This window comes from Paramisgurnus dabryanus, chromosome 5 (genome assembly GCF_030506205.2).
Source record: "Paramisgurnus dabryanus chromosome 5, PD_genome_1.1, whole genome shotgun sequence".
Lineage (NCBI taxonomy): Eukaryota > Metazoa > Chordata > Actinopteri > Cypriniformes > Cobitidae > Paramisgurnus > Paramisgurnus dabryanus.
This window is the reverse complement of record NC_133341.1, coordinates 9,336,403-9,360,532: the sequence shown is the minus strand read 5'-3', so window position 1 is coordinate 9,360,532 and position 24,130 is coordinate 9,336,403. Positions and strand designations below refer to the sequence as shown.

At 36.3% G+C, this 24,130-nt stretch overlaps 1 protein-coding gene and 1 long non-coding RNA gene across 4 annotated transcripts in view; one reads left to right on the top strand and one right to left on the bottom strand.

The window, feature by feature from the left end:
• Positions 1–300: 300 nt before the first annotated feature.
• Positions 301–14,781, bottom strand: LOC135748869 (uncharacterized). 2 transcript variants are annotated; one of them, XR_012336686.1, is made up of 5 exons: positions 14,231–14,781; positions 13,165–13,215; positions 10,158–10,222; positions 1,576–1,679; positions 301–1,117 (listed from the first exon to the last, which is right to left on the bottom strand). It is a non-coding gene; the product is annotated as an uncharacterized lncRNA (long non-coding RNA). The 2 variants fall into 2 exon arrangements; XR_012336685.1 differs by lacking the exons at positions 301–1,117; positions 1,576–1,679 and having other exon boundaries at positions 8,405–10,222.
• Positions 14,782–14,912: 131 nt separating this feature from the next.
• smarca2 (SWI/SNF related BAF chromatin remodeling complex subunit ATPase 2) overlaps positions 14,913–24,130 on the top strand; it is a 71,546-nt gene continuing 62,328 nt past the window's right edge. For both annotated transcript variants that reach the window (XM_065267003.2, XM_065267002.2), the window contains exons 1-5: positions 14,913–15,029; positions 18,482–18,721; positions 18,884–19,013; positions 19,727–20,062; positions 20,570–20,668. In XM_065267003.2, the coding sequence (XP_065123075.2) occupies positions 18,494–18,721; positions 18,884–19,013; positions 19,727–20,062; positions 20,570–20,668 (793 nt within the window). In that variant the 5' untranslated portion in view covers positions 14,913–15,029; positions 18,482–18,493. The remainder of the gene's footprint in view (positions 15,030–18,481; positions 18,722–18,883; positions 19,014–19,726; positions 20,063–20,569; positions 20,669–24,130) is intronic.

Here is a 24,130-nt window from a genome sequence, read left to right as displayed (position 1 = left end):
CCTCACGATTAGTCACGACTAATCATTTGCAGAATAAAAGTTTTTGTTTACGTAATATGTTTGAGTGTACTGTGTATAATAATTATGTATATAGAAATACACACACATACATGTATAATTTTTAGAAAAAAATGTATTTATATAATATACATTTTATATAAATATAAACATGTATATACACATGCAAATGTTTTTTAATTAGATACGTTTGTGTGTGTATTTATACATAATTATTATACACAGCACACACACATATATTATGTAAACAAAAACTTTTATTTTGCAAATGATTAGTCGTGAGGCAGCACTACTCACCAGGGATATGAAACGAGAGTTGTGTCTTATATGCTAAATATATTAATTTGATTATGATGTTTACTTGAAAAAAAATGATATGCACAAGAGCAGTGGTACAGTTTTCTCCAAAATATGAAATTGTGTTCCTAAAGGCAGGGTTAAGATGAATGTCTATGTATAACTATAGTACAGTAATAATTGAGTGTTAATTTGCAGTAAATAAAGCTACGTTTGTCGTTCACATACAGTCGAAGCCTACAGCTTTTCAATGTGGCCCTCGAGACAAAAATATTTGTCCAATGGGTAGGACAACCTGGGCACAGCCACCCTTAAATGTGATCCACATTTAGCCTAGTAGGCTACTGTCAATCTGATGTCTATATGCCATTTGATCAAAGGGTTCAAAGGTCAATAAAAAATTGGTTCAGTTAAAAGCACACACAATTCTTTTCCCTTACATAACTTTAATAGACAAAAAAATTTAGTTGGCTATGTTGAATTTAATTTATTCAAGATTTAAGTTTTTTTTATGATTTGTGTTTTTTTTGTATGTAATATTAAATGTAAAATTGTACGGCCTTGTTTGGGGGTGCCAATAGTGGTTTGGCTTAGGGCATCAGAACACAGTCTTGGCTTCAGTTTCAGTCTTAAACATGTGAATCATAATATTTAGTCAACCCATCTTTTGTGGTTGAACTGAAAACTCCCGCAACCCACAATTCCTCTGTTCTTCCAGGGTGAACTCTGTCTGAACTCTTGTGTGAGTGTTAATGAACTCAGACTCTGTACGGTCCACCGGTATACTCCAAAGAGGGCAACCCTAAAAAAAATTTAAACAAACACAATGACTACTACGTCAAATTTCCAAGCACAGCTAATTTAACAAGATTTTGACAGTTTTGCCAAAAGATATTTCATTTAAATCTGTATATGACAAGTGCAGGCTGTAAAATAAACCAAATGAAAAATGAATGACAAATGCTTAGGAAACAGTTTTTAAGTATCTTTAAGCACCAAATCAATCATAAAAAAATATTTTTTAAATGTTACTCGGATCAGCGATAGTGAACATGTCAGCGCAACCCTGCAGTTGTAGCCTGTAATAACTTGTGACTAGGATGGGAAATGAAAGTTATGTGTGTGACAGGGGCGATATGATTAATGATAAACGCTTGACAGTGTAAACTCTCTGTGTACTGAAACAGACATCTGCGCAAAGCAGACCTGTCGTTATCAGACAATCGGGGGAAGTTTCTCTCTGTGTTTCTGCACACTTACCCGGAGAAGTTGAGACTTGTAGCTTGTACAGCAGCATTACAGGACAAGAAAAAAAGTGTGTTTGGAGTTTGGACACTTGAGATCTTGCTTCTGGAGGGATGTTGCTGCTTGGTGAAAGCAGAGGAAGAAATAATCAGCTTTAGGAAGATAGGGGTGCACTGTTTCCAGTTTGTGACTTCATGGGTTTAAGCCCATGTTTTAACATAAACTATATATGGTAGACAGAAAATAATGATGATGGAAATAAATAACGCTTAACACATATTAAAAATTCAAGCAATATTTTCAAAAACAACTACAAACTCTCCAAACATTCAAAATAAACTTTATTTTCTGGTATGCAACCAGCCAGAGAGAAACATACATTAAATTTAATAAATAGCCTATGACACAATAATAAACTATACAGGTGCACCCACAGCACTGCAATGAAGCACTGCGTGTCAACTCTATTTCTGTCTGCCGATCAGCGCCAATCAAAGTGGAAGAGAAAGTATAAACTTTGCAACACCTTGCATTGAGAAGCTCAAATCTCTCATATCATTCATATTCCAGATGTGTCAAATTTGTTTCAAAAGGGCGTTGTTGTTTCAATAGTGTGGAAACACTCCTCTATTTTAGTTTGAAGGGTGGACAGGTTGCCACTAGCTAGCACATAAGTCTCTTTTTTGTATTGTTAAAAAAACAGACACACTCACAATGAACTGAATACCAGCACTTAACACTATACATAGCCTACAACATACCGATCCAGTACAGGTTGTTACAAAGATATTATGCTTAGGCCAGTCCCACTTAAAATGTGTTCATCCGTGGCATTTCAATATGTGTGTAATTGAATGTTTATCCCCTGGATTCATTGCAGTCTGCATTGTCTCCGTGTTTTGAAATGAACTGAAATGTAGACCTCATGAGTAACACGTAATGTCAGCTTTATTAGGATTTAGTAACTTTTTTTACCTAACAATACCTTAGCAAACCCAGAGGCTTTTACTGACAGAGCTGGCCATCATATGCATTTATGATGAAGGGTATATGGTTACATTTTGTGCCAGAATGGTTTTATTATTTTGCTGGAGTTGGAGACCAGACCACTTGCTATTATTGAAAGCAGGTGTATTTTTTTCCTTTGAGGGCCAGCTGCCATGGAAACACCGTTTATCTTACAGATTTGGAACATTTACAAGCTTGATTTATTGACAACAACGAGGAAAGATGTTATCGTGCAACTTATAATTTCTCTTATCACAATTTATACAGTTCTAAAGTTGTGTTGAAAGTAATGAACTTGCTTATCAACACAACAAAAGTGTCAGTGTTCAGTTGTGAAGCAAAGCATGAAATGTTAGCCAAAACATGACTGAGAAGACTCTGATTTGATTCCAAACATAATTAAAATGCCATTTCCATCACAGAATGTTGAAGTTAATGCTATGAAACGCAACACATAAATTACGATTGAATAAACTTTTACAGTACACTGTAAAAACTATTTGTTGCTTCAACTAAAAAAGGAAGTTATCTTGTTGCCTTAACCCTTATGGGTTATTGAGGCCATTTTTGTCCATTTTTGTTTTTTTTGTCTTAATTTGGCCACAATTTTGTCACAACAACATTTTTTGATTGTAAAGCCATGACATCAAATAATCATGCATTCTTGATTGTTGGTGGTTTTTCCTTTTGCTAAGTGGTAATTTTTTTTTACTTTTGATCACCATGTGACCCTTAACCCTTTAGTAGGCCTGTGCAAAAACAGAGCTTAATTTCTGGCTTGTACATTGAGTTATATGGAGTGTAACAGCATATTTGCATGTGTGTGTGTGTGTGTGTGTGTGTGTGTGTGTGTGTGTGTGTGTGTGTGTGTGTGTGTGTGTGCGGCCGGGTAATTATCACGTTGGGGGGACCAATTGTCCCCACAAAGATAGGAATACCAGTATTTTTGTGACCTTGTGGGGACATTTTGATGTCCCCATGAGGAAACAAGCTAATAAATCAAACAGAATGATGTTTCTTGAAAATCTAAGGTATCAGAAAGTTTTCTGTGATGGTTGGGGTTAGGGAATGGGGCAGGTAAGGGGAATAGAATATACAGTTTGTACACAATAAAATGCATTACGTCTATGGAATGTCCCCAAAAAACATGGAAACCAGAACGTGCGTGTGTGTGTGTGTGTGTGTGTGTGTGTGTGTGTGTGTGTGTGTGTGTGTGTGTGTGTGTGTGTGCAATCAAGAATGAATGATAATAAGGTGTCATGGCTTTGCAATCAAAAAATGTTAATATAATGGAAGTCAATGGGGGAAAAAGCCACAAACTAGGGAGAAAAAAAATAAAATCTGACAAAAACTAAAAGTGCATGAAAGCCAATGTTTTTATTAATATTTGACATGCCCAAGACTGTGAAAAAGGGAAAAAATTCAGTCCACAATCACTTTTCATATTGAAAATCAAGTCATTTTGTGTTTTTTCCTCAAATCAGTGACATCAATTATGAACTTGGCAATTAAAGCGTTAAAATCCTGGAATTTTTGTAAACATTTGGTAGTAACAGATTTATGCAAAATACATTTTTACAGCCATTTAATTTAGTGGCTCTTATGTACACGAACAACCCACAAGGGTTAAAAAATTGAGTTCAATCAACTTAAAAATACTAACATTTTAAAGTTGAATTTACTTGGCAACCAAGTAACCTACTTTTTTAAGTTGAACCAACAAATGGTTTTTTCAATGCTGTTTGAAGGACAGGGTATACGTAATGTAAATTGGAAACTAAAGCGATTTTCAAAAGGTGAATTCTGTCACCACCTGACGATGAATCCATACTAAACTTGATCCTGAATGGTGATGTGATGAAAAAGAGCAATACGCTGTCATATGCTAGTTGTTGCAGGTGAGTATTTGCAAAGGCTTTAAATCAAATGCCATTCAGCTGATGACTTCTCTTCCCGCAACAAGTTATCACGAGCATCAAACAAGGTGAAAAAGTTACATACACACCCGTACCACAAAACAAAAAAATCCCTCATTGTGTTTTCAGTCCTGCAAAATGAAAACAAAGATTTGCCTTTTGAATGCCAGTGTGGGAGTTTCTGCACTGCTGTCTATGTACACAGGAATCAGAAATGAATTACAGATGGGACAGCTGTCATTTTGCCCGTGGCATCTCGACAAAGCCAAGAGGAATACCTGAACCATGAGTTTAGAGAAGTAAACACTTAGCTTATTCATTGTGCCTTTTAATGGCATCTGAGCTTCTGTCGAAAAAGACAAGCGCTGTTATGTCTACAGTCAATTGAGAGGCAATTACGTAGGACTAATCTGTCATTACCGCTAAAACGAACTAAGCCCAGGGACATTGTATCAAATCACATGGGTCGAACAAAGCACGCCTGTCAGATAAGCCGTTGCATACCGATGAGTGCAGAGCTTGTATGCTCAGGCGTAGCATAAAAGGGGGAAAAGGTCAATGTTTACTGTATGTGGCATGCGAAAGGCTGGCGATACGACAGATCTGTACACCGTAATCCTCCTTTCAGAGTGGTTTTAGTTTACTTGTCACCAGAACACAATCATTTATTAATTGCGTTTTACTTTTCGCCATTTGTGCTCCTTAGGGCTGCAGTGTTTGGCCCCTGAGAATATGAGATTGACAAATTGAGACAGAGTCAGGCCAAAACAATTTCTCACATACCACAAGCTTCGTGTTATCCTAAAGTGTTTTGAAAACTTGAGATCCCCACTGATATGACTGGCTAATGCATGAAACTCCTCCTCTCCCGCCCATATACATGACATGGTTAAGAGTGGAAGACACTGACCGGTCCTGTACTGTCTTACACTCTGAAAGTAATATCTTAATCCAGCAAAGTCCTTAGAGGATCTGACAGGATGCGTAATTGCATTTGTTCATGTGTGTGTGTGTGTGTGTGTGTGTGCACGCGCAGGTCTGGCTAAACTCCATATGCTCATGAACGTATTCTGTACCGTATCATGTTTTTAACGTCTCTTTGCCCTGACAATTGTTGTCTAAAACATTCATCCTCTCTCACACAGGTTTTGTTTAATATTTCATATAGATGTCCATTTTCGTCACAAGGCAGGTGCAAAGTACTTGAGTAATTTTACTTGATTACTGTTTACTTAAGTATTATTTTTGGGTATTTTTACTTTACTTGAGTACAATTAAAAATCAATACTTTTACTTAATTGCATTTTTTAAGAAAAAAAAAACCAATTGAATTGTGCTGATGGCCAGTTTAATTTAAATATTATTTATACTGGAGCCTTTGGACCACACTAGGAATTGGCCAACAGTTCATCTGATGATGAACATGTTTTCGCTTCTTTAAACCGACAACACATGAAGTGTGTTCCCGTGTGACACGTTCCCTGCTATTTGTAGCTCTATATCAAGACTAAGACCTTGTTCACACTATCAGTCCAAATCTGATTTTGGTGCATATCCAATTTGACAGACTCTCATTGTGTATCTCAACTGTTTAGATCTGATCTGTGCGTCCTGTAGCGTTCTGCCAATTTCGGGATTATCTGCACGGTTTCTATGGCAATGACATCATGCTGCCACAACGTCTGACGTGTTTACGTGACGTGACAGCATGACTTAACCGAAAATCTCACAAATGCGATCAGGGCGGTCAGACTGAAATGGATTTCTGAAAATGCAATTTGAAAAAGATTTTTGGATGTAGCCTGAAACGGATTAAAAAAAAAAAACGGATTTCATATGGTTTTTGGCCGTTCATACATTTTAAATTTGATTGGATTCCTATCGGATATGCACCAAAATTGGATTTGGACTGACAGTGTGAACCAGGTCTTGTACATCTCTTCCTGCATCGGCTGCCTGTGAGAGGCTTGATAGAGCTTGAATTTTAAGTTAAATTCGAGGTTTTATAACTTTGAGTATTACATACTGAAATTAGGTAGAAGTCTTATAGTTTGATAATTAAAAACAATTAAATATAAACAGTTGTAAAGCGGGATAAAACCTTTTTTTGTGGTTCATTGACTATGTTTTTAGAGATTAAAAGCTTAAACAAGAATCTCTAGTTTTCATTCTTCCTGTTACTTTGACTTTTTAATACTCAAGTGCAATTTTAATGTTGTACTTTTTTACTTTTACTCAAGCATGATTCTGGCCAGATACTTTTACACTCAGTACTTGTACTTTCACTTGAGTAACATTTTTGAATACTTTTTACACCTCTGAAAAAACCCTAAACTTAACCCACATTCAAACTTAGATGTAAGGAAATATGAAGAGCTCAGATGCAGAAGCCGCTCAACGCCACCTTCCATCATAAATGAGATGATAGGATTGATCAAATGCTCTCGGCATACATTCATCAAATACTTTAAATGTTAAACAACTATTTTTCAGTCCTCTAAGTGCACAAGAAGAAGAACTGGATGAAAGGCATGCATACAGCAAGGGTTTTTTAACTGATTAAAGGAGGTTTACTGGATACATTAGGATATCGACCAAGTCTTTTACTTTTTTCAGAAAGGACAGTGAGCGACTGGAGACTTTTAAAAGAAGTTGCATGTACTTGCACTTAAGTGTTTAAGTTTAGACAACTCATGACAAAGTCATTTCAACTTTCTTGACTAGTGAGGAGTTGGTACACTGTAAAAAATTATTTGCTGCCTTAAAATTTTTTGTTGAATCAACTCGGATTTACAAGTCATTTCAACTTAATATTATTTATCTTGACTAGAGATGAGTTGTTATAAATAGAGGTGAGTTGTTATAACTTATAAATTTAAATTGACTTTTCTCAACTATATTTTATAAGTTGTGACAACTATTTTCTGTTGGCAAAAATTATATTTTAAGGCAGAAATTTTTTTTTAGTTTTTTTTACAGTGTGTGTATATATATATATATATATATATATATATATATATATATATATATATATATATTTTTTTTAAGTCGAATGGATTATTAAAATTGTATAATTTATAGCAACTTCTAACTAGTCAAAAAAGTTTAAATTACTTATTAATTCAATTTGTTTAAACTTAAACATTGAAGTGCAACAAGGAATTTATAGAGTGTATAGGGTTTTGCTAGGCCAAGTCAAATTTGTAAAATGACTGAAGTGTAATTTGTGAAAATAAGCCTAATTACTGACAAACCTTTTCATTGCCATTTAAGTGAAACTACTGAACTTAAACAAAAGAGCCTGATAAAAATGCTAAATTACAAGCAAACATGTCAGATTCACTTAGAGGGTTTTGCAATTGAGCTCTTCGTACACCCTCATAGGCATAGTCCAGTGGTCTCCAACATGGTTGCCCATAGGGAGACTTTGATTTGCCCTCCAAATTAATTCTATTACCAGCTTTAATTTTAAGATTTATTTATTACATATTTTTTATATTAGTTTAGCTTATTTTTGTGTATGTTAACATTGAAGTAGACTATATCAAAAAAGTAGCCCTCCAAATAGTTTTATCCATTATGGGAGCACTTGCTCACAAAAAGGTTGGAGACCCCTGGTATAGCCAAATCCTTACACATACACAGACTTCACACTGTTAAAGAATGAGGGTGAGAGTATAAAATAGCTCTTAACTGCTCCCAGATGCCTGCTGGTCGTTGGTGGTAGTCAGGTATTCTGCTGACATCATCCCCATGGAGTTGCAAGTATTCAGTGTGACAAGTTAAAAACACATTGTGAGCTTAAATTGCCAGGATCATCTTGATTTACGGCAAGCAAACAAACCTTTTTAAAATAGACATGAAGTTGATAAAATAATCAGCGTTTGGTTTTTAGATCAGTCTTCATGATATATATACATATGTCACCTCTTTGATATTTAGATCTATCTAGATGTTTCGTTCTCAACCTAACTCTCTTCTATTTTTTGTGCAAAGTCTCTTTCCTGACTGTAATGTGAGCAGATGTCATGTACAAAGAGATGATGAACCGGCTGCAGAGGGTAACAGTGAGTGGCAGAACACCTGCAACAAAGACAACTACAAAGAGGTTTCACTGACAGCGCTTCCTCCCCCCAGACTGCATCTTGACCTCATTGGAATCCTGCACCATCTTGGAAAAAGATTTCCAGTGCTGCTCTTTATCAGATGCTGGTCCCAGGAGCCTGTTAAAAACCCCGGGTTCGAGTAGCGGCGCGGCAAAATTAAAGGGTCAAGTGATGGAAGGTGTCCCGCACCTGTAGGTAAATCTGGACGATATCTGAGGAGATGACAGAGGGGCAGATAAACATTGGCTGGAGTTTGTAAGTTAAAAGGAAAATGTAGCCTATTGGCCAAGAGGGATTTTTAAGAAACAGTTTAATGCAATGAGGTGGACATAACAGACACCTCATTCACCAAATTTAGATTGAAGAAGTACGATTAAGTACTGTAGTATTTGACAGGTAAATCTTTATCTTTGAGCTTTTGATTTTCACAGGAACAGACGTATATTACGTGTGCCTGCCCATGGGATGCTAAAAATAACTCTGGTTCATTACAGCTCTGGAAAACAAAAGGCTCTGGAGCCACGGAGTGTCGTTAATTGAAACGCGACACGACTATATTCAAACTTCGAAGTTTCGTCCACAACTGATATTTGTTTTAGGCATATTGGGTGTCAATAACATAAGATTCAAAAGTGTAATGGTTCGTGACAGAGCCTGTCACCCCTGCTGCATGACATTTAAATACGAAAGGGCTTAATCAGGAAAGTTATCCACCTGGGACGCACAGAATACCAACAGCACCACTTACAAAACAAACAATCCCCTGCAGCAGATGTCACATGTAAAACTAAATATAACGTGCCTTTGGTCGGGTCACACCTGGAAAACACAGGCAATTAGCCAAAGTAGCCTATGAAAGCCGCTCCAATCGATGGTATATATATAGTTGTGGCCACTGCGCAAACACAACGTGCGGTGAATGCCAATGCTGGCACAGTGACTGTAATAACCAATGTGTTTATACGATGCCCACAAAGTCTAAAATTATCTTTTGGTATATACGTTACATCTGTCAAAATACATAGTCCTATTGTTACGCACATTGGATTGTTTTTGTAAGCCACCTATTTGTAATGTTAAAGCCTACATTTGCTTAGGCCGGTTTAAGATTACATTTACAAAACGTTTAAAAATTGGCACAGAATTTAATGCACAGTAATATTAAAAACACACGCACACACACAATACAACAATGATATGTTTCATGAAGTGTTTTAAGCTTTTAGTCTCAAGGTGTGTTTGAGATGATGCGTTTTTCTTGTTTGCACAGATGCTGGTATTTAGTTGCTCGTTGCAGGTTTTTAGTTGCCAAGAGTCATTTAGCCTCTTTGACTAATTCAAATATGCATAGTGACAAATCGCTCGACTCTACAATAGGATGGGTACAGGTTAGGTGACTATGCATGCCCTAATTAGGACAGTGAGCAAATTTCATGGTGGGAAGCCTGAGGGGGTAATGGTTTTAAGGCAAATTGAACTTGAAACCACTGTCCACTGTCATTTTCCATTTCAAATGAACACTGGTCTGGCCTTTCCTGACCATTGAATCTGAAGTGGAGGCACTAACCATTCAGGTTATTTGGTGGCTTTATTTGGATGAATTTACATTCAGGAACCTTGCACACATCCTTTCTGAAAATGGCAAGAAAATAAAGGATTACTGAGGAAAGGAAGCAGAGACAGAACCAAAACCATAAACTTTGTTTACCTGTCCAAGGGCTATTCAAATACAACCTTTAGTTTGCGCTGTATAGCCCAACACGATTTAATATATTTGACTTATTCTCACTTTTGGAAAGCATGTTGGTCAGAATAGGAAAAACAACAACCAGCATACAAACAACAGTACTGGGGTGTATTCCAGAAAGCTGGTTATGTGGCTTACCCGGGTAAGTTTAGGAGTAAGTAAGCGGATAACCTCTGCTTTCGGTTCCAAAAACGGAGGTAACTTTCGGGTTATGTAAGTAACCATAGCAACTGACTCTCTGAAGATAACCTGCTCCGGAGCAGGTTATGTTGCAAGGTAAGTTCATTTTAGTTAATAAAACGAGGCTCCGGAGGAAGTCTGCGCATGCGTGTACTTATGACGAGCGTACAGCGGGCGTGGAAGCATATATTTTGCATAATTTTACAATGTTAAAGCATTTATTTTATTTTATTGCATTTACAGTCGCGAATATTTATTGCTGTCTTAAAAAAATGTGTGTTATGAATTTTTTTTAAAGAAACTATTTTTTTAATAACATGGATTGATATTTGTGATTGGACTAATTACTATAAATGTAATTATTAATTAAATTTTATTAAAAATGTATTCATATTTGTGTTCAGACTAAATACTATACATTTAATTATGTTCATTATTAATATATCTCCAAATATCAGTGGATGTATGAAACACAATTCCATCAGTTAATTAATGTTAACAATAAAGTACATTTCCATATCAATTTTGTCAATTCATAAATAACCTCATCTTTCGCTTACTAGATAATTTGAGATTAATCTAAAGTTATAATAAATGTGTGTGCAAATACATTGTCATTAATGAATCTTAACCTATGTTACTTAAGTGACAATGTGACAATGTTACAGTAAATGGGTATAACAAATAGAAACACATGATGCCTATCACAATAATAATTACTGAGGGACAGAAGTTACCCCTGGCTGCAGTCTCTGATAGGCATGTGCATCTGACCTGGCCCACAGAATGACACCCATGAAGCAAAGGCATGATTTAACACTGATCAGAATGACACAGGTGAAGCACAGACTTCATTAGATGAAACACCATTGAATCACAGACATGGCATAGTGGTCAGAGATTTTCTATTATCAGTTAGAATCATGTACACAATGAAATGAAATTATAAATATATATTTCATAGTATAATATTTATTTCTTAAACATGCAGATCCTTAGCCCTCTCTCTACATTTGATCTATAGTTGGTGTTTTTCTAAATCACCTTTATTTCTTTAAAATGGGCCTTTTGTAGCTGCTCTCCAGAGCTATCATTTTTGAGCAAAGGGAAATTGAGATATTTGCATATATTAGATGATAAAGGACATATTACAACATGTTACTATTGACACTAATGTAACATTTCTATTCTCCAATTCTGTCTCAGCAGATCCTAATGGTCCAATGCAAATGAAGTGTAATGAAAAGCATTACAGTGTAGTGTAATGAAAAGCATTACACAACATTATTGAAAATCTGTAAGGAGTGTAAGGAAGCTTTACAAATAAAAGAGGGTGCATAAATCTATCAGCTATCAGTAAATGTTAAAAAAGATGGTGACACAGTGTCATACAAGGAAAGTCCTAAAACTAAACAGGGTCACCCAAAGGAGCAGAAGTAAAATAAGTACAATATAGTGAATATTATCATAATGCATTTTATGCCTACACAATACAATCATATCTAAAAAAAAAACCCCTTTAAATAAGCCTTATGACAGATTTGCACTTTATGTGCCACAACCCTTGTGAAATTAACCATGGTTTTATTGGTGTATAGTTGTAGTAACCATGTTTTTTTTTTTGGTGCATTGATTACTATCAGCAGAACCATGGTTTTACTACACTAACCATGGTTTAACTATGTTTTTTGAAAACCATGGTTATTTTGTGGTTACCATGGTTTTACTGTAACCATGTTTTTTACTGTAGTAAAACCATTGTTACTTTTCACAAGGGAAAAGATATTCATAATTCATATGTTTACAATCATATATAAAATCTATGATTATTTTTACTATATTAATTATTTTAGATTGTTTTAGATTATTTTAAATAATATTGTGTGTATTTTCGTTGAGACACACACAATATTGGACTTAAATGGGGTAAAATAGGTTCGTATTAATTATTTAATTAATTAATTTTATCTGTTTTGTAATCACGCACTTCTAAGTCGATTATAAAACGTTGATTTTGCCAGAAAGTGTTGGTTTATAATGTTATTTCTCATTTAAAAACTTTTAAGTTCTCTGACGTTTCCATGGTGACTCGTGAAATCTGCGATCCATTGACAATGCCTTTATGTTGTTACCGTGAGCGCGCTTTAACTCTGGGTTACTTTCAGCGAGTTGATTGAACTAACTCTTAAACTGTGTTTTGGAACCGACATACCCCGAGTAAGCAAGTTTGGGGTTGATCAACCCAAAGTTCGGGGTTAATCTGATGGTAAGTTAACCCTGCTTTCTGGAATACACCCCAGGTTAGCAATTGATAGTTCATAGTATTAGTATATTGTTTGTTTCCCATACAAACTTATTACACATTACATACTGTATTGTAATCATGATCTGTAACAGGAGTCCTAGTTTGATTCTAGTTAAAAAAAATTAAATAGTCTTTTACAAATACATCAATTTTTAGATGTGTTATTTTTAGCATTATATTGACAATGATATGTTTTTTATAATATAAATAAAACAGTAGATTCAACCCGTGTGTCATAGCCATGCATTTTTATCATGTGATTGACTTGATAAGAGAAAAACCACAAAAATACAATCTGTCATTTCAACACTGAGGTCAAAATCAACAACATGCCTATCTCACCTGATAGCATCAGCCAGGTGTCAGAGAAAGCCGATGGGCGATAAGGTTACACTGCAACCCAAATTACGTTTTGTCAGGGATGTTGTTACAATTTGTAAATACATGATGACTATAGTAAAAGAAACAAAACAAGTGAATTGTATAACTTTAAAAAGTAGTTTTTTATGTCTTTATAACATTGGCCTACTCCAAGTTATTCATTGTACAGTAAGTGTATCGAAAACAAAATCATTTGAATCCTGAATACTTAGTGAATATAGGTCAAACATAGATGGATAATGAAACTAGATGACTTTTTTGAATTCTTAAGCTTTCAGATTACAAACGTCATAACAGAAACACGGTAACAGAAAGCTGTTAGATATCTTTTTAAGCTACTTTAAAATATAAAACGTAATTGTATGTACATAAATGTACATAAACTGGTCATTATTATCTAATGTTAAACATTTAAAATAAAAATCCTGAAATAGTCGCTCTTATTCCTCGTTTTATAAAACATACACAGCCAACAATCTGCACAAAGTAGCAAATGAAAAAGAATTGTTTTTTAAAAGATAAAAATAATTTCCCTTCAGAACAACATGATGCAGACTGTTTTGCATAAGTCCCTCCAGTATAATTGAGAACCAATCGGAGATTTCTCTATTACAAGCTTTACTGCGTTGATTTACATTGCTATTTGCCGTTTCTATGGGAACAGTAGTGCAAGTTTATATAAGATGTGCCTTTAACAATTAAACCAGGGATGGTACAAAAACAAAAATAAATGTTTTTCCCATCCATGTTTCTGAATAGTGAAACAATTTACCAAAAAGAATCAGATTAGTGGTTCAGAAACAAGACATGAAAAATAACTTTTACACTTTTATCTGTATATAATGTAGGAAGAAAATCGTTTAAGCTGATTTGATAGAAAACATGAAGGTAAATGTAGATTATACACAGGTTAATAAAAAGGTTCAGGTAAAATGTATGTATATATTAAATTATATATGGGTGTATCATTTCAAATAAATTATACACATAAATTACCCTGTTAACATTTAATAAACAGTGCATTTACCTCACAGTTGACATCGCTGAGTTTGTAGGTAGTGCAGCGCTCAAACGTCATTAAATTCTTATCCACTGACTCCCTCGTGTGGTTTTATTTTAAAACTACAGCTGTCGCCTGCTGTGTTGACTTCACTTGCAATCATATGCTTTTTGCTGACGCTTTTATCTAAAGTGAATCACAGTGCATTCATATGGAATATGTTTGTTCCTTGTGGATCAATGTTCTACCAATCGAGCTACAGGAACACTTGCAAAAAAATAGTTAGCGACTTAATAGTTGACCGACAAGACTACTAAATGAATAAATGCATACACCCACACATGCATTTGATTTATTGCCATGTCAATGCATTGCGTAACAATCCAACGTTACAAAATGCATCCCATTTAACTTTACTCCATTCTAAATAAGCAGTTCATGATTATTTCGACATTTCCCAGAGATTCGTGTGGACTCTAATGCAAGTGCGTGTAAAAGCGTCATTACTTTAAAGCGCGCGTCCCCAAACGGCCAGCGAGCCGCACCACATTTCCAGCACGTTCGGCGCTGCAAAATGAAACCATACGCGAAAGCCCCGCCCTCAAATACATCATTTGGTGATTGACGTGACCCTCAACGAATCGCACTGCAGAGAAGACTGTATTTCCTGCGGTTTCAACGAATCAGAAATTCAATAACAGTGGAAAAGCACGAACTTCAACTTGTCATGAAAACAGTGGGGGGAGGGGATCAACATATGGCAGTCATATTTTTGAAGCTGAATTAATGTGCTAGATCTTTTATTGGGGTTTTTACCTCGCGGAAGGTAATTGAGTTTAAATACTCTTTGCTTGGACATTTATACTGATGTATATATGTCAGTGGGGAGCATTTTTGGTTGTTTTTGCTGATAAAATGTAGCGGACTAGCATGCTAACATAACTGTACAGATGGTTAGCGAGCTGCTTGACTATATTAGACAGGGGGATTAACCGCTTGCTTGCTATTAACTTTAACATATCAAGTAGAATGTTAATAAACTGCTGCTCTGAAAAATGGCGTTTTACTAAAGCCAGGCAACTGAAAGCAGGTATATTGTACGTTGGCTGTGTGCTGTTGTGGAGACGTCCCAGAAAGTTTGTTGAGATTTAAGAAAACTGCAATGGCGTGAGGGGGAGACAGTCATGACAGCTATTCGCGGAAGACGTTATCCGATCCGCGCTCTCAGCCATGTTTGCTGAATAAATGCATTTTTTTTACATCCAATGTTACGAGTGACAGCGAACAACCTCTAATTAAATAATTGTTAGTAAAAAGTTTTTGTCATTCTGTATTGGGCATCAACCAAAGGCCTACATTTCGGCACATTTGTGCAACGGATAATGTATTTGTTTAGTTAATCGTTTTAAGATGAGGCAATTTTGATAGACCGTAACTTACACGTTTAATTAATGCGTGTAATAATTATATTAATATGCACGACAAAAGTTTGCTATTATTATGCCCGGTCCATTTTCATCCCTGTTTATTTTCAGTAGTTGCTTTAGGGGGCGTGTCCGGTTATTGCAAAGCACTTTGGAAGATACTGCGTAAACTTTGATGAACTATTTAAAGTTTGTCTATTCTCTTTTCATTGTGTGGGAGGGCGATCCCCTATTCTCCAAGCTTTCTTTAATTCTTCCAGGCTTATTAAATATTATTATTATTATGCAATAATCACTAACAAAAAAGTAAATAATTTACGAAATGCTTTCACCTGATTCTTATGAATTATATGAAGTATATTAACATATTTACCTAAGGTTAATCTTTATGTTTAGGGGATTAAATCGGCCAACATCATTACATGAACGGATTTGCTTTATAATAACCCTATAACAGTATGGAAGGTTTAAAGTTATAAAGCAATACGCCACAATAGACTGAACATTAGTTGTTTTATTATGGATATTGGATGTTCATGGTCATGATGTATTTATTTATTTTTTTAATTAAAAATAACTTATTTTGATTTAATAAAATGAACAGACAAAACTATCAGACAATCCACCTGCAAGTAATAAAATACAATTCGGCATGCCAGGGAGTGTATCAACACTTGTGAACTTGACTTTTTGCTTTATGCCTATAAAAGTAGTTTGCCCACAATGAAAATTTACTCATTTTATTCACCTTCATGTCGCTCTTCTAGTATAAGAGTAGTGGTAGCTATTAGTCGAGTTAACACGTTAAGACGTTCTAAGAAGAACATACAGTGCATAGAAAATATTCAGCCCCGTTCACTTTTTTTCAATTTGAGTTTCAGTCTGATACTACAATCATTCAAATTAATTTATTTAATTAATCTACACTCAGTATCCCATAATGACAAAGTGATTAATACATTTTATTTAAATATCTGGAAATATTACTGTACATATGTTTTTAGACCCTTTACTTATTACTTAGTTGGAGCACCTTTGGCAGCAATTACAGCCTTAAGTGTTTTTAGGTAAGACGCAACAAGCTTTACACACCTGGGTTGTGTTTTTTCTGCCATTCTTTTTTTGCAAATCCTCTCAAGCTCGGTCAGGTTGAATGGGGACCGTCAGTGGACAACCATTTTCAGGACCACCGCCACTCTAGCACATGCACAGAGTTGTTTTTAGGCAGCTCATATGTTGTCCTGGCCGTGTGCCAAGTGTCATTAGTTGCGTTTCCTTTACTCTTCAAATTGCGCAAATTGACATTGTGAATTGAAAATATGGCCATTGGAAATTGACGTGTTTCCATTGGCCATATTTTCAATTCCCAATGTCAATTTGCGCAACTCAAAGGGTAATGGAAACACAGCTACTGTCACGTTTGACGGTAAACATTTGGCCCAGTCTAAGGTCCCATGTGCTTTGGAACAGGTTTTCAATTCAATTTACAACAGGTGCACTTCAATCAATGTGTAGAGACATCTATCAAGAAAATGGAAGGCACATGAGCTAATCAAGTGTTGGTGCAAAGGCTCTGAATACTTATGCCACTTATGCCAATGTGATATTTTTTCTTTTTCATACATTTGAAATAAAATCTGGCATTGTTTTTACTTTGTCATTACGATTGAGGAAAAAAATTAATTTAAATGATTGTTGTATCAGCCTGCAACATTGTAAAATTGAAAAAGTGAAGTGGTCTGAATACTTTCCATATGCACTGTACATCATCACTAAAAACGCTTAATAACAGCAGTGCAATGGTGTTTTTCTTCTGAAGTAAAACAATACGTTTGTTAGGAAAAAAAAATATTTGTAACCTAAAAAGCATAATCAAATCTAACATATATTTAAATATAGCATATAGCTCTAAATTCTGATATTTGATCATTCTAATATATCGAATTTATTTTCTGTGGAGGTCTCAGAACCATTAAAAGTTTGTCCAATCATAGCATTTGTTTGAACCAAATGATGGGATATTCTGCCTGTCAGCCTATGTTTTTGTCAACCCTTGTGAAATTGAAATTGTTAACTCTACACGTGTAGACAGCATTCGTAGTGGGTTTTATGAGTCTATATTTATGTTCATTATTATTGTATTTTACCACGGGTCTGTTGAATGCTGTATTCTGATTGGTTGAGAAATGCTCCGTGGGTAATTTGTGATAACCGCACACCTAACTTGTCAAATGTCTTAAAAATAGGCACCAGAGCAATGTTTGTGGTAATTGTGGTATAAGAGGAATAATTGACTCCGGTCCTTTGAATTATTTGAAAATAAAGCACGTTTCGCGTCGTGCCGCAATGCACCTTGGGTGTGCATTATTTTCTTTTAATTCAATGGCCCGTCGTCAATTATTCCTTACATAAACAAAATAAATACATGTGCTTTGTTTTTTGATACTGTCTTGTTGGCTTATGAGACCAGTATACTTTTTAAATAAAGATATTGTAAAAAGTTCCCTGCTTCACCAACGCTGTCTCTCATGACAATATGAAGGCTCTGCTCAGATGTACTTACAGTAAATGCAATTATCTTGCAGTGTATATTTTGTGTTTCGGATGAGGTGTGACTTTAGAGAGTGCTTTAATAGCAAGAATGTGGAACTGCCTAACCTACCATTAATAAAAAGCTTACCACTATTATTACTACTATTGCAATTATGCTTGACTTGCATCATAGCTTCTTTTGGGGAAAACTCAATAAAATGCTGTCAGTTGGTCTATCAAAACATTATGATAATTTCTGGGATTATGAACAGTGGTAGAAATGATTAATTTAGGCTAAACATTTTGTCCACCCTTCCCACAGATTCTTTAATAGATGTCTACCCCCAACGAGGCATCAATTGGAATGTCTCATGCTGGTCCCTCACCAGGTGCTGGCCTGTCCCCGGGGCCCATCCTAGGGCCCAGCCCTGGACCTGGTCCCTCTCCTGGCTCTGTACACAGTATGATGGGCCCCAGCCCTGGGCCACCAAGTGTCCCTCTTGGTATGCAGGGACAAGGAAGTGGTGATTATTCTCAGGATAGCATGCATCCAATGCATAAGGTACTATAAGGGAATACATTTGGCATTGATTCTGCAACCAGTATTTAACTGGAAACAAGAAAATTAAAATAAATAATATGTTCTTAACAGGTCTGATCCTGTAAAAAATTAATTGCCAGTATATTAGCAACATATATTGACTTATTTCCTGCCTCTTTTTAGCCCATGGAGGGAATGCATGAAAAGGGAATGGGGGAAGATATACATTATGGGCAGATGAAAGGGGTGGGGATGAGATCCCTGCACAGTGGCATGGGTCCTCCACAAAGCCCCATGGAACAACACAGCCAAGGTACAGATGCACATAGGCAGCAATATAATATTTATTTTTTCTGCACTTGTTTAGAATAATAACATCTCATATATAACTTAATGCGATTCCCAAAGTATTTATTTATTTAGCATGTACTTATCATAAAGCCTGCTTTATATTTCACTAATTATCCTTTTGTAGTTTACACTCTTCATTACCAAGGAATTGTGTCATCACCCTTTTCTCTGCTCTTTACACATCTGTAGCTATTATAGATCCATTTGTCTTAGAACATCTTATAAATAATCCATAATAACAGCAATTACTCGTAACTGTGTGTTTATTGAAGAAATCACAGTTTGAATTCACTAAATGAAGTTTATTTAATTACGTTTGGGAGGAGCATTGTCATGTAATTCAATGGTCTACAGTATATTGTGGTCCCTCACCTCTGACCCATACAGTTTTTTGCAGCATCCCTCCTCCACCCCATCACTTCACTCTCTACATGTACCCCAGTTAAAGAGGGGGAGTACTAAAATTCTGAGCTCAGAGCCCCCCCTGGACAGCACACCAAATATGCTTTATCTCGTTACCCTATTTATTACATGTTAATATGTACTCGTGAGATTATATTGTGTTTTATAATAAATATCATTTAAAAGCCCCTTTTGAGAGAAGAGGACTTTAAAATGAGAGATGAATATAAACGTTACATAACAAGTAACAAGTGTTTTGTTCATACATCTTAGGATACATGTCCCCTCACCCCTCTCCAATGGGCCAGGTGCCTGAACATGTGCCTAGCCCAATGTCAGGAGGAGGGCCAACCCCGCCGCAAATCCCTCAGGGTCCGTCGGGACCAATGATGCCTATGGATCCTCAGGGAATGGGACAGCAGGCCAGAGGTCCGTCTGCCTTCAGTCCAGTCCAGCTACAGCAACTGAGGGCTCAGATCCTGGCTTACAAGATCCTGGGCCGTGGTCAGCCTCTGCCTGAGAATCTGCAGTTAGCTGTGCAGGGCAAGAGGAGCCTCCCCACAATGCAGCAGCAGCCTGTCAATAGTGGTTCCTACAGCAGACCTCCAGGTAAATCTTGGGATTAGTTGTAAAGTTGGTGGGGGCGCTGTAAATGTATGAAAAATGAGTGTTACTATGCATGGCTGTAAGAAATGTGCACTACAAAAACATTATGCACAATGTTGCGTGTGGTTGGCCATTTCCTGTATGTGTGTATTGTATGTATTAATTTTATTTTAATAATTGCATTGTCTTATTAAGAGTAGTATATTGTTATATTTTGCTTATTTTCAAGTGTTACCAATGTTTTTAGTTCAAGTTTATAGTTTTTAATTTGCTTGTGAAAAAAGCTTTGTTTTATCTTTTAGTAAGAATGCTGTTTTTTTTTAACAATATTCTTCAGCATGTTTGCTAGATACTGTTGGACACTCATTTTAGCAAAGACCAGGAAACCTGGATTTCCTTAAACGTTAGTCTTTATTGCAAAAAGCGATATAACAGACAATGACTTAAAATTATTGTCCCACAATATCTGTAACAATATTTATTACTTTTATTGTAAACTTGTGTTTGTAGGTATGGCAATGTCTCATGGAGGGCCTGCCACTGGCCCTTGTCCCACTCCAACCATGCAAACCCATACCCAGAGTTCTGGGCCAAAACCATGGCCTGATGGTAAGTGTGGGCCAGGTCCCATTAGAGGGCACTGTGGCATTATTAATTTATTGTGTGTGAAATTCTGCTAGTTTAAAATGTCTGAAGTTAAAATCATCTAAGCATTTTATTTACTCAGTTTGGTGACCTTTTGTAATTTAAGGAAGAATTGAGCAACATCAGCCATTATATTTTCAAATGTACACTGTAAAGACTAAGAGTTGGTATTAACTTAAATATTTTAAGTGCTGCCAACTGAAGTCAAATTTGTAAAAAAATTTTCACTTTAAATGTTTTAAAGTGAGAACATTTAAGTCGATAAAACTGCACATTTGTGGCCATTTATTGTGGCCAGTCTAAGGCACACCTGTGCAATAATCATGCTGTCTAATCAGCATCTTGATATGCCACACCTGTGATGTGGATGGATTATCTCCGGCAAAAGGGAAGTGCTCACTAAGACCCGTTTACATGAAGGAAAGATGCAGATATTTCCCTGCGGTTTGGCCTCTCATTTATACGAAAACAAAATATTTCTGAAACCTCCGGCCAAAGTGGAGATTTCTGATAACCCCGGTTATGTGTTGCTGTGTCAACTGGGAGAGTCTGGGTTTTAGGTTGTGAAACAACACATTATGCTCCAGAAAATGCTTAACGTTATGTGAGCGCCATGTGGTTTACAGAAAGTCGCATTGTTGGTGTCGATTCTGAGAATTTTGATTGGTTTGCTTGGCTTTATTCCTCTACATGCACTGCCGCCCATAGGTTTGGCATAGTTATTATGGCGCTCAGTGGCGTATTTATGCGGGTTGATGTAAATGACAAGTTTTTTGAAACCGATGTTGTGTGCACGATGTTATTATTGAAAATGGAGGCGTGATTCGGATTTTTTTTTGATGTGGGAGACCACAGACATGATAAGAAAAAATAGACGATTTAGGTTGTCTGTTCCTATAGTCCAGGGTTGCCCAACCCTGTTCCTGGAGGGCTACCGTTCTGCAGATTTTATCTCCAACCCAAACACAGCTGAAGCAGCTAATCAAGGTGTTCAGGGTTGCTTGATAATTACGAACAGGTGTGTTGGAGCTAGGTTGGAACTGAAGTCTGCAAGACGGTAGCCCTCCGGGAGCAGGGTTGGGCACCCCCCTGCTATACTGTGTAGACCGTCGCTATGTGGTCATGACAGCACACCACGCACCATCAGATTAACTTCACAAAAACACAAGTCTCAGCTGAGGACACAGGAAATCACGCAAAGATCTCCAAACGTGACTTCACAGTAAACAAACATGGCAAACAACGGGCATAAAGACATGTCATTAATACAATGGACTTCTTTTTTACATCTCTGATGTCCATCTCACTTTGGACTGTGCATGCTGCGCCATTTAGTTGTTATTGTTTTATCTTTTATCTGCTCACTTTCGGATAGGGTATCTTTTAGTTTCACGTGATAATCTACAGCGTGTGTGTGCTTTTGTCCTCGGGGCTTCATCCACACAACAGGATTTCACGTTGAATATTTACAGTTTGCGATCGGAGCGGTCCCGACGTGCTTCCGGGCAGATTCAGACGCTCTTAACGCACCATGCACCACAGGCAAATCTGTAAAGATAATTGGTGCAACCACAAAGACGATCGTGACTCTACCTAGGATTGTTGTAAGGGGAAAATCTGCCCAAATTCAGCCTGAATATCTTGTGGTGTGTACATGGCTTAACACAGATTTAGTCAGATTTGTTAACAGTATTTGAGAAAAATAGCCCTTTTGTGTACATAGAAAGTCTTAGATCTTTGAGTTCAGCTCCTAAAAAATGGGGGCAAAAACAAACGTGTTGCGTTTATAGTTTTGTTCAGTGTATATTTAAAAAATTTTTTTTTGGAAGAGTACATATTAAAAGCACCCAATTTTAATTGGAGCCCTGCAAATAAAGGCTTTTTAAATATTAAAATATAAGATATAAGTGCACGGATGTGGACTATTTTGTTTTGCTTAACAATCAACTTATTGTTTATATTAAGAGTAAAATTTTAAATGCTACAGCATGCATGTTCCTTTTCTGTTTCTTTGTAGTACAACATAATATTCACTGTCATTTATGTTATTAACAATAGCAGATGAGGTTAAAGTTTGGGCAATGAATGCGTGTAGTTATATAATACTTTATAGTTGAGAGACTATTACATTCTGTTTTCTTGTGAACATAAATGTGGTCAGTGTCCTCTATATAAACTAAACTTTGTAAAGGATTACATTTTTTTGAAATAAAATGTCAAGAGTTAACAGAGGTTGAAATCTCTTTTAGCAATTGCTTTTGAATGAAAATGAATCCATTCTTATATTGCTAGTGGGGTATGACTGACACTTACAAGTTCACGTACATTTTAAATTATTGTGCATTTTTTCATTAGTGAGTCAATTGGTATTCCAGTGTGTTCTCTTGATTGAGTTTAGTTGAAATGCACAGTTCATTTCATTGACTTGTTTGAAATTGCTTTTGAGGTGTTGTTGATTATATGATTTGCAGAACACAATAGATGTATGCGTTGTATTTCGTTAGTGATTAGTTTATTAATAGCCTACTGTTGTTCATGTGAAACGAGTGAGTGGATTTTCCTTAATATTAAAGGATTACAGACATTTTTAGCATACCTTCATGGTATCCATAGGTTGCATACAGTAAAGGGGGTTGCACACTTGACAAGAAGCGCCGCGCCACGTTGCATCTAGGACAACTCGGAGGTATCGTACACCGGAAGTGCATGTTAAATAGCGCAAGTCTAGTCAGATAGCGTCTACTTCACAATACAAAATATACGTTAGCAGCTAATGTTAATTCTTAACGATTGGGCACAAATATGATTTTATTTAATGTTAAACTATGTGAGTGGCGCTCTGTGGCGTGACAAAGATTTGAGCAACTTCCTTAGTCACAGCGGACAGCCGCTGCCAGGCGCCGCCGGTGTGTATACATAAATAGAAAATAATGGATTCTGTTTTTAGATTCGCTGCGCTGCACTTCTCGTTCGGTGTGCAGCCCCCTTAAGTCATATGGATACTGTGGGTGATGGGTTTGGCAACTGATTGTGCCTACTGTAATTAAAGAGGCAAATGACAAATAGTCACAAGATGCACAAGAACCAGTGAGATTTGAAGTTATTGATATGCCGCCATATTTGAAATTAGCTCCCAGATTTGTTTATCCACAATAATAGACTTCGTCTGCATTATTGGGAACACCACAACAAACACGTCATATCCGTTTAAATCAACGTTCGTAGACTATATTAGATCGTGATTAGGGATGTCAGTTTATGCAATTTTCCATTTTCGATGATCGTTTAAATTAACGATCAATCAATTAAATAATCGTTAACAGTAATAGTGCAATAAGCCTTTACTGCAGTGGCATATAGACCTTTTGCGAGTCGACGTCACAGTTACGTCATGCGGGCATGTGGTGGCAGAACAACAGTGGAAAT